Raw genomic sequence first — 12,605 nt, forward strand, 5'->3', positions numbered from 1 at the left:
TATATATATTATTCTGTTTTTATTGTTGAGACAAGATCATTCGAACAATATAGAAATAACACGAATATTACACTGCCCTTTCATCATATAAACAATAAAAAAGATAATGCAATGGGGAATTTTTTTCTCCTCGTGTTTTATAGTAAGTGACTTTTAATTTTATTCTACTCTTTTTGTTTCGCTGAGGACGGCTATTAGAAATATAGGTAAATTATCTTCTAGAATTCCCTGCCTTTAAAGTTTGCTCATTTTCTCTTTTCCTCGTCTTCTTTACATTCCTCATTGGTCTCATTTACTTTCATCTTTACTCATTTACTTTCCTCTTTACTCTGCTTTACATTGCTCTAAAATTTCCTCATTTTCTCTTTCCTCATCTTCTTTACATTCCTCATTGGCTTCATTTACTTTCCTCTTTACTCTGCTTTACATTGCTCTAAAATTTCCTCATTTTCTCTTTTCCTCATCTTCTTTACATTCCTCATTGGCTTCATTTACTTTCCTCTTTACTCATTTACTTTCCTCTTTACTCTGCTTTACATTGCTCTAAAATTTCCTCATTTTCTCTTTTCCTCATCTTCTTTACATTCCTCATTGGTTTCATTAACTTTCCTCTATTCTCATTTACTTTCCTCTTTACTCTACTTTGCATTGCTCTAAAATTTCCTCATCTCCTTCACTGTTTCTCTAATATCGAAGGGGATGGAACGGCTTCTCAGAGTAATCTTGACCGGGAGGGGGTTCCTCTTATTCTTCTTTCTATATGGCACTCTTTTTGCTAGCTTCGTTTATTAGCATTTAAGACAAAGGTTTCAAAAAAGTTGTTAATAACAGAGACATACTTCTCATAATGTTGGATCTTCTAATAGGGGGAGAAGAAAGATGTCGGGTCAAATCTTGTAACAGGGGAACCGGGGTAGATGCCCAGTTTGTGCGCATACCAATTGAGAATGCAAGAATATATTATCGTATGCTGGAGGCTAAGTTCCAATCGCAAAGAAAATTCGTATCAAGATCGTATTCATACTTTTTCATATTAATACCAAACAACAAACAAACAACAAAACAAAACAAAAATGAACTACAAAACAAACAACAAAACCACGAAGAACAATAGGGAAATCTTTTTTGTAAGACAGTGAAGATAATTTGAATGAATATTTTGGTTCTATGTCCAAGGGCCGTCTTCAGCAGACAAAAATATATAAAAGAAAAAAGACTCACAAGAACATGCGACCAATCAAACCAAAAATAAAAAAAAACTTTCAAAGCAGTCCCAGCATCCTTATTTTAGCAAAGTTCAACCAGGACTGATAAAAAGTGAAGTAAAACAAGGCCAAGATATGTTTCAAATATGGAATCCATGCTGCATCAACAAAGATGATAAACTGGGACAGTGGGTTTCAAAACATACCCTTCAAAAATAATTTTGACAACCTGGATGTACTGAGTGTGTTTTGGTTTAGTTATATATTCCTCTCAAAATTCCCTAAAAGTTTTAACCTGATGCACTTAGCTATTTTTAAGATACAGCAAATACACCCCTTTTAAAGCCTAAATGCACACATTTTTTTCTTCTATTAATTTCAACATTCCCTTAAAATATTCGGTACTGTTGCATAATGCGGGCACTGCTATATACTAACAAAAGACGAAACCCGCCAGACGGGTTATTTGCAAGAGACCGCTATAGAGAAATGGAACGCAAAGCGTGGTTTTCAATGCGTTTACGATATTTAAACTGTTTTTTTTTTGGATTTAGGGGGGAGGGAAAGGTACCTAGCTTAAGTTAGGTTACTTACTTATTATATGGTATGCTATACCCCACCCCCCCCCCCCAACCCCAAACCACCCCTTCACCTCTAATATGCAAATATATAGCCCAAATTAGTTTATAAACTGTTATATATTCATCCTATTTTATTTTATTTCATTAGCTTTAACCAAACTTGACTTCTTTAGCAGTGCCCGCATAATGCAGTAGAGCCAAATATTCTATTGAAAGTTTTAATCTAATGCTCTAAGCGATTTCCAGGATAATTCACATGCGCCCTTTCTGTAACATACATGTAAAATGTGCGTTTTAATTTATTTTATCGTCAACATGTCCTAAAAGTTACAACTTATTACTGTTAGCCGTTTCTGATATGTACGACCTACTGCTGACTCAACTTTTCATGCGAAAAGGAGATTTGTATTTACAGCTCAGTGTGACATATGTTTTCATTTATTTATTTTTTCTTATTCGTTTTGTATTCTGTTTTTTCTCTTTTTGTAAGCGGCCATAAACAAATATATACATATAAATATATATATATATATATATATATATATATATATATATATATATATATATATATATATATATATATATATATATATATATATATATATATATATATATATATATATATATATATATATATATATATATATATATATATATATACATATATATATATACATATATATATATATATATATATATATATACATATACATATATATATATATATATATATATATATATATATATATATATATATATATATATATATATATATATATATATATATATATATATATATATATATATATATATATACATATGTATATATATATATATATATATCCACTCAAATATCCACTTTTGTTAGTTGAACAGAATCTTTGATTGAAAGCAAAAGTTTTCTCTCTTGAAAGTTTTTATTAGTCAACTTCTTCGAAGTTGATGACGACGATCAAACAATATTTTCCATCCCTGAGTGTCTCTTCCGGAATGTCTGGAAAATACTCCTTCATATCTTTAAATGATTTCTGATTTGTTGAAAGACGCTAACCATAAAGGGAAAGAAGTTGAAATTGTAAGGAGTTAAGCAATGGGTTTACAGTATATTAAATTGGATTTCTAACAGTCCATTACAAAGGTGGCTGCATAAGTTTTCCAAAGGGGTAAGAGGGAATATGGTAAACATTTCTGAGGTGGGGGGGTATTTAGAAACAATTTAACACGAAAGCATCAATTTCTTTTTCCGAATGTTAAAATGGTTGGGTGAATTTATGAATTTTTGGTTTTCTAGGAGAGGAGAAGGGGTCTTCGGGCCTTCCCCTATGAGGAGCTATACCTCCACTATACCTTCCCCTATGAGGTGCTTAGTTCATTAATAAACATTCAAAGCTTGTATTATGGAAAACTTCTCTGATAATCTACTCTCCTACAATCTAGCCTAAACCTCGATCGGATGTCTTCACCAATCCATGCAGAGAAAATTTTGTAGTGTTCGGGGTGTTGTCACCTAGACATTATTTTGTCAAATTAAAAAAAAAAAATATCAATGTCTACTACGGTTAGTCACATTAAAGTGCAGATGTTAAAAGGATTTAAGAATGGAATTTTCATTTGGAAAACCAGAGAATCCACATAGAAGCTGACTTTTGGAGATTATAAAAAGTACTGTGGCCGTGGCAGTCCTGATAGTAACAGAAGCAGTCAATATCAGTTCTTAACCTGCAATATGTTTTGAATAGTTCATTTTCATTGAATTTGATTAAACTCAAAGGTCGGCAAGTTAATTCCCACAAAACAAATTCAGCCTAGGGTGTCCAAAAATTAAGTCCAAAAATACTTTCATCTAAAAAGGTTGTAAATCTTTCTGCAGCGAAATAAGCCAAAAAAGGCCAAAAATGGCAACTACAAAGTCTCCCCGTGCGACAGGCAAATTTTAACTCCTGTTTTTGATACTCTAGCCGCATGCAGGATGTAGTATATTGTGGGAAGTAGGGGATGGACTGGAACATTTTCTGAGTAATAGCAAAATTTTTGACATTTCAAGGAATAGTTTTTTTTTTCGTGGGGGTGTACCAAGTTTTCTTTGTATCTCTTCTAGGAACCTAATTATTGCGACAGGAAGTTTTAAAGAGAAAGGTGAGGAGGGACGGAAGACAGTAATTTAAATGTGCTAAGTGTTATTGTGTTCGTGCTGTTCAATTCTGTGTGTGTGTGTGTGTATATGGTCACTGACTTTTAAGTACACACACACACACATACACAAACTTATATATATATATATATATATATATATATATATATATATATATATATATATATATATATATATATATATTAGAAATAAATTTATTAGAAATAAATTTAAAGCATATTGATCTGGAATTAAAAAATTTTCTAACTTTAACCCATATTGGAGTGTTAATAACTCGTTACAAGTGATAGATTCTTTGGTGAATGTTTCAGCTAAAAGAGTCGATTCATTTGATTTTACTACTTTGTATACAAATTTGTCACTAAATTTAGTATTCGAAAAATTGAAAGCGGTGATAAAGAAATCTTTTCTTTTGTCTAATATCGGATTTTTGAAAATTGATACTTTTAATAAAAAAGCCCGATGGACGAATTTCTTTAGAAGCACTATTAATTCAAGATGTTATAGCTTGGATATGATATGCGATTTATTGGAATTTGTTCTATTTAATACATTTATAAGATTTAGTGGGAATTTATATAATCAAACTGTAGGTATTCCTATGGGTGGGAATGCAAGTCCATTCATAGCAGACCTGTTTTTAAGTCAATTAGAATATGAATATATGATAAATAAAAATAGCCCAAGCAATGTAAAATATAACCTTTCAAATAATAAAAGATATCTGGACGATCTCTTGGTATTAAATTGTGCAGAGTTTATTGAGATTTCAAAAAATATTTATCCACAAGAGTTAATTCTTGAGCCTAGCTATGGGATGGGACACTCCGACTATTTCTTAGATTTAAATATTAATATTTCAAATAATAATAAATTAGTTTTTAAATTATATAATAAAACGGATGATTTTAATTTTGAAGTAATTAATTTTCCATATCTTGAAAGTAATATACATTCAAATATTACTTATTCGGCTTATTATTCCCAATTATTTAGGTATGCAAAAATATGCAGTAATTACGCAGATTTTAAAATTAGATGTAAAAAGCTGAGCGAAAAACTTATCTTAAGAGGTTTTTCTGCCAAAAAAATTAGTTGGCAATTCAAAAAATTTAGTTTCATGTATCATGAACTCTTAAGTAAATATACAAAAAATTATAAAGAAATACTGAAAGATATTTTAATATAATATCTCGCAGTTTGAGTTTCTAGGGGTTTCAAACAAGCTTGATGATCTTTAAATTGGTAATTGGTTCCAGATAACAATAAAAGATACATCTGGAAGTGTCTTCGTTTGTTCCGGAAGGGTCTCTCAGTGACATCTGGGATTTGATTGTGGAAGCATTGAAACACTTTTTGTATGTAATTTTTATTAGCTTGACTAGTTTGCAGGTATTTCACAGGTGTGACCTGACAGAAGGTTACCATATAGATCTTATGGTAGAGGCGCCACCGTGCTGGGTAAAGAATGTAAAGCCTCGAAACTCGTTAAGGCCAGTGGTATTCTTCTGATGAGCCCTAAATGGAAGGTTTTACTTGGAAATATTTTGCTAGATTTAAGGTGCTTTTGCTGGTAATTTTACATCGACTTACATTTATTGATGACAACTTTGCATGGATTTGGACTTTTCTATTTGGTTGATGGTTTGGGTATACTGTTTGGTCCTAGGTAGTTGGATGGATGTGTAAGGTGAGAGCCTCGTTCAAGTGCACATTTGTCTCAATTGCTGGATTAGGACTACAGTTTTTTTTTTTTTTTTTTTTTTTTTTTTTTTTTTTTTTTTTTTTGCCAAGTAATTACCTCTTAAACATAATATATATATATATATATATATATATATATATATATATATATATATATATATATATATATATATATACACACACATATATATATATATATATATATATATATATATAAATACATGTATGTCATATGTTGTATTACATATACATGTAATACAACAAGTAATTTCTGAGATATTTAAAATACAGTTTATGCTCAAGGGTGAGGTCAACATCCTCTCCCACTTTCCCTAAACCTGAGTGAACCATAAATCCATCCTAAATCTACCTTAATCTACATAAACAGCGGTAAAATTATTGCAAACAATTTACAGTTACTTTTGAGATATTTCCACAACAACACAAAAAGCGCACATAAAAACACAACATTTACTTTATATTTTTATGAGTCTGTGTGGTGTGTAAATGTTCTACATGCATATTCTTTATGCACACAATAAATTAAACGTTCATATAAGAAATGTATACTTTAAAACATGTAAAGCATTTTTTCAGATGGTATCAAATGTATTTCGTGACATATTAGTCGAGTTGCCATTTACTAGCTACATAATACCAGACACGCCAGAAATACACTTTAAGACCAATTTTGGTTTTAAAATTAGGGACGAAATTGTTATAAAATACACTCTTCATAAATTTGTAGTTAACTCAACATTGATCTTTCAAGAAAAGCCAATGATACTACAATTATTTTGAATTTTGCATCTCATATTATAAATTATTTAAAGAGAAAGCGAATATATATATATATATATATATATATATATATATATATATATATATATATATATATATATATATATATATATATATATATATATATATATATATATATATATATATATATATATATATATATATATATATATATATATATATAATCAAGTATGGAGTAGTTCCATATTTGCACTAAAAAAAAGCGAAACAGATCACACTAGTGTAAACCTCTGTTTAGTTCTTTATTTGTATGCCTTTTATAATTGGCAGATGTAATGGTTTACGTAAATTCGAAGATAGTCAGTAAACGGTGGTATAAGGTCTTTATTGAATAACGTGAGAATACACACAGAGAAAATACGGTAGCACAAGAACAACTAGCTACGACGAAGGCGAAAGATGGACTGCCTTTAGAAATGAACCAAGAATATAACTTTCCTGGAACGGAAGTTCCAGCTATGCCTGGGACCGAGCCATTTCCCACGAATAGATTTAGTCCCAAGAGCCCCCCCCCCCTGGAACGCTCTCGTTGACACATAAATGCCCAAATAACTAAGAAATGCGACACCCGGAAAAGCTTCTCGAATTGATGTTCTACATACTTTACACTAGAGACATAGTCATTTTAAAGAACAGTTTTGAAATTATGAGAATAGCTGTATACTATGGACCCCCTGCCCTCCCATAAAATAAATTATATGCCTCTGCTTACAACCAAAGATGCGAAATCATTGATTTTCATACAGCAAAACTTTCACGATCAATAAATTTCAATTTCTTTCCTTAGCTTATCCCAAGGGCACACTTTGTTGGAACTTTTGGTAAGGACTTTTTGAGAAACCATCCCCTGAGAGAACGTAAGACGTATCAGTTAAAGCCTCGTATAAGCAATAATGAAACAATTTCTCCCTCATTTTCAGGAAATTTCCCGAAAAAGAAATTATTTTAGAAGTGGCAACCTAAAGATTAATTGCTAAAATACGAAATAAAATCTTCCTGGCCTGTTGGTGCATTCACAAAAGAGTGCGTCCGTACCTTGGACTTAGCTAACAATAGTCGAAAAACAGTCAACTTCAAGTGTTTTTAAGAGAGAGGCCGTCCATACGGACGTTTAACGGACGTCCCAAGAAGTAAAAAGTCGTCTTATTTAAACAAAGCCCCGACAGTATTTTTTTTTTTTTGCTCAAAATACACACTAAACAATAGTAAAAGCCATTTTACAACACAATTACTATTATGCATCACAGACAATGTCATCAAATTTACTATTTTATTCATACCCAAAGAGGTCATATTTACTAATTTATTGATTTATTTGTTTACCTCAACCCCTCCCAAACAACAACTAAAACTCATACTTACGAAAAAATATTTATATAATTACACTCAAACGAAGAAACATCAATAAGATTTGTTATATTCTGATAAAGGAATTTCCACCTCCTAACCCCCCTATGAAGCACAAAAAACGTCAACCGGGTCGAAACAACCGACGTATTTTGCCCTCCGTAGTTACAGCTACCATGACATTCTACCTTCGAAGTCTAGTTGACTTTTCCTAGCTCCTGCTGCTAAGTAGAGTCAGTACATAGTCTGACTTGAACCATCTACATCTACACATTTGCATCTACTCTATCCATCGTTCATCTAAAATATAGATTGTAGAATTTGTCTTATAAGTATTTGAAAAGGACTCTGTTTAAGCCCTTCTAGCTATTTTTGAATTAATACAAAATAATAAAGTGATAATGGCAGATAATGATGGTGAATCTCTTAAATATATTTGTTTTTTTAAGCCTCTGTAAGCAATAATTAAAAACTACCATGGAACAGGTTGCACTTGTAAGCTAATAAGCCTATAATTACATTTTAAATTTGGACTTCTTAGAGAACGGTAATCTTTTTAATTTTGAAACATTTTACCATACTGACAATGAAAAAAAAACTTTCGGACCCTGTAAGAACTACAGTCAGAAATACGGTTAATTTAACTACAGTCAAGTCTGCTGTAGTCAACTACCGTATCTCAGGGTCTGAACAAACTTACACCGTGTTATAACATATATACTAGAAAAGGACTATCTTTTTTATTTTTGCCATACTGACAATGACAAAAAAAATTTCTGACCTTGTAAGAGCTACAGTCAGAATTACGGTTGATTTAACTACATTCAAGTCAACTACCGTGTTTCAGGGTCCGGACAAACTTACACCGTGTTATAGCATCTATACTAGAAAAGGATTATCTTTTTTATTTTTGCCATACTGACAATGACAAAAAATGTTCTGACCTTGTAAGAGCTACAGTCAGAATTACGGTTGATTTAACTACAGTCAAGTCAACTACCGTGTTTCAGGGTTCGAACACACTTATGCTGAAAGTTCTAATTCGCTGACTAATTGGATAAGTACGAGTGACTGTGTTTAAGTATTACTACTACTTACAACTCATTGAAGCACTAAGCCGCCAGAGGCCAACACAGCTGCGCAAACTCCTCCTCCATCCTAATCCAGTTAAAGCTTCCCTCATATTACCTTAAGTACTTCCCTTCCCTCTTATTACTTTAAGTATTACCTTAAGTCCTTTAGTCTTAGGGTTCTGATGAAGCGTCTCGCCCATCCAGTAACCATCTGGTGAGCATGTAATATCCATTGATATTGAACTTTCATATGCACGGACTATCCTTTGGACATCATAGTCAGAAGCAAGGTCAATAAAGTCGTCAACGGAAAAGGTGCCATCCTTAAAAAAATTGAAAAATTTTGTGTTAATAAAAATTGCAAATGAATAAAATAAAATAAATAAGCAAATATAATAAATAAAAATCAAAACAAGAAGAAAGGACGATATTTTTATGCTCTTCTCTGCTAATACAACTACTACTAACTCACTGCAGCACCCAGTCACCTAAGGCCAACACAGCTACGCACGCTCCTCTTCCATCCCAATCTATTCAAAGCCTTCCTCTTTACATCCTCCTAAGAAGCAAAAAATCTTAGAAAATGTTTCAAATGTTTTCTAACATCTAAAGAACTAGTGTGACAGCCACCACAGACATGTCCCCAAATTTTACAAAACAGGTCAATACTGTCCCTGGTACTATGAATGGCCTTCCAGAACATGCTGTACCAAAAATAATTCCCAGTCTTAAAAAAAAACAAAAAAAAAACAGATTACTAGCCAATGGTGACGATTCACAAAGTGGGGGGGGGGGGTGTAAGGTTATATTTCAAAACCTACTGGGATTTTTTTATTTTTTAAATAAAACTACCAATAGAAGGCATTTTCTGATGAAAACACAAAAGAAAGATATTTTCAAGATCTAATGGGGATGGTAAAAAAAATAGGGGTTAACACACCCTCCTGACACGTACGCAGAGTGGATCCCCCCCCCAAAAAAAATCTCACGATTTTTTTAGTTTCCTATAATTTTCTGATACTTCTCACAGAAAAAGGGATGTAAAGGATTTGACCCCCTCCCCGAAACAAATTCCTGCGTACGTGCCTGATACCCTCTTCCAAACTTGACACCCTCTGTTGTTCATCCACTAGAAACGTGTCTTCAGAAGTTGCGATTAACCAGTTTAACCTTGCTTTCAAGATAATTGAAATAAAGGTGGTGCTTTTTGTTTGAAGAGATTATTTTTGAATTGGCTGAAATTTAGAATTATTTAGCATTACAACGAAAAATAACAGAAAGTTACAAACACCCTATATATTGAAGGACTTGTTTTTATATGTTTTAGTAGAATAAAAAAGTAAACAAATACAAGGAGCATAATGAATATGCTGAACATAAGGAACTTTATTCATGTTCTCTTTTTTTATGGTTGAAACGTCTTTTTTTATGGTTGAAACGTAAACGTAACATGTTCTCTTTTTTTATGGTTGAAACGTCTTTTTTTATGGTTGAAACGTAAACGTAACATGTTCTCTTTTTTTATGGTTGAAACGCAAACGTAACATGTTCTCTTTTTTTATGGTTGAAACGTCTTTTTTTATGGTTGAAACGCAAACGTAACATGTTCTCTTTTTTTATGGTTGAAACGTCTTTTTTTATGGTTGAAACGTAAACGTAACATGTTCTCTTTTTTTATGGTTGAAACGTCTTTTTTATTGTTGAAACGTAAACGTAACATGTTCTCTTTTTTATGGTTGAAACGTCTTTTTTATGGTTGAAACGTCTTTTTTTATGGTTGAAACGCAAACGCAACATGTTATCTTTTTTTATGGTTGAAACGCAAACGTGAAATGTTCTCCTTTTTTATGGTTGAAACGTCTTTTTTTATGTTTGAAACGTAAACGTAACATGTTCTCTTTTTTATGGTTGAAACGTCTTTTTTTATGTTTGAAACGTCTTTTTTTATGGTTGAAACGTAAACGTAACATGTTCTCTTTTTTTATGGTTGAAACGTCTTTTTTTATGGTTGAAAAGCAAACGTGACATGTTATCTTTTTTTATGGTTGAAACGTCTTTTCTTATTTTTGAAACGTATTCTCTTTTTTTATGGCATATACTATAACGGTTGAAACGAGCTACTCTGACCTTTGACATCAGAAAGGTTACGAAATAAATGCTCTCATTGCTTAAAATTAGGTAATCTGTTTATTTATGGTTGATAGAAGAAATGTTTGGGTTCATTACAAGTCTACACTCCCGAAACGACTCCCAAAATAAATAAATTTCACCTCGTAAGAAGTGCTATATCCACGAGGGGCACGCGCATAGACCTTATACTACCACCTTGAAATCTCAAAATTGCTGATTTTTCCTACAGCTGCTTAGTTGGCGAAAACCTTGACAGACAACGAAAAAAAGCAAGAAAAATAAATAAAAGTAAATAAAGGTTGGTAAATAAATAGAATTAAAAGTAAATAAAAATAAATAAAGTTGAAAAAAAAATAATAAATAAATACGAAAACAAATATATTAAAATGAGGGTGATTTTTAGTCTGTGAAAAATTGAAAATTTTCAAATTCAGCTTTGAAAATTTTTCTTATGGGCGGGTTTCAGCTAAACGAAATTTAGAGGGCATTTGTGTCTTCCCCCCCCCCCCCAAAGTGACGTCCCTGGAGGCTATCTCTCTTTGAGACCCTGTGCACGATCTCGCAATTGGATGTAATTTGATTTAGCAGAATCAACTACATTTGGATAATTTTTACGTTTTTTACCCTTACCACATTCTTCGTTTTATATTTGTTGCTAGATTTAAAGAGAAAAGCTGAACAGAATTTTGTTGTCAGTTGTATTGAAAGTAAAAACAATAACGGTTTTATTTTTTTGCAAACTGAACATTGTGAAAATGTCTCACACCCAACGGAGTCTTTTAAACCAGTCTTGCTTTTCTCCTTTTTTTGCAAATTGTGATAGTGGTTACTAAATTAGCCAATTAGTAATATACCAATTCACTTTCTACTTAAAAACGAATATATTTTGCATATTTTATCATCAATTATGATTTGGGCAAATGTCCTTTTTTTTTATCGATGCATGGACAATGCGGGGAGAACGAGGGAGACGGAATAAGAGATATGGAACCAGATCGTTTGGTTGGATAATATACTGTTCAGCTCTTACGGAAGGGGAAAATCGGGTTGATGAGTACACCCTAGAAAAAGTAACGTCTATTAGGGGGGGGGGGTAAGACCCCTCTAGATTTTGAGAAGTAATAATTTGGGATGTTTTCATTAAAAATACCCTTTTTTCATTGAAAAAAAATACAAATTGCCCCCCCCCCCCAACTGTATACTGAAAAACATATTTTCCCCCTCCCTTAAAGTTTCGTCAATTGATGCCACTGCCAAGAAATAAGTAATAAAAATTCGGAATTTTGTAGTAAGACGAAAATCTTTTAAGAGCTCGCAAAGATTGTGTCTCACAACGGGAAAATTAGATCAATAGCAATCCGTTCCATTTCACTGTTAATAAGAGTCTTTAACAATAATTAAATAAAAAAAAGTTTTTTTGAAACTGAAAATAAGGAGTGACATTAAAACTTAAAACGAACAGAAATTATTCAGTATGTGAAAGGGGCTGTCCCCTCTTCAACGCCTCGCTCTTTACGCTAAAGTTTTTTATTGTTTTAAAAAATAAAGTTGTGAGACCGAGTTGTCAAGACATATCATAGGCAGCGCTGGC

At 32.0% G+C, this 12,605-nt stretch overlaps 1 protein-coding gene across 1 annotated transcript in view; it reads right to left on the minus strand.

Moving 5' to 3' along the window:
• Positions 1-12,605, minus strand: part of LOC148939235 (uncharacterized) — a 271,064-nt gene that overhangs the window by 160,633 nt on the left and 97,826 nt on the right. Inside the window, exon 4 of the mRNA XM_089106820.1 lies at positions 9,040-9,207. Within this exon, the coding sequence (XP_088962946.1) occupies positions 9,040-9,207 (168 nt within the window). The remainder of the gene's footprint in view (positions 1-9,039; positions 9,208-12,605) is intronic.

The sequence above is a fragment of the Artemia sp. Qi Xiang Cuo genome, chromosome 21 (assembly GCF_049724085.1).
Source record: "Artemia sp. Qi Xiang Cuo chromosome 21, ASM4972408v1, whole genome shotgun sequence".
Lineage (NCBI taxonomy): Eukaryota > Metazoa > Arthropoda > Branchiopoda > Anostraca > Artemiidae > Artemia > Artemia sp. Qi Xiang Cuo.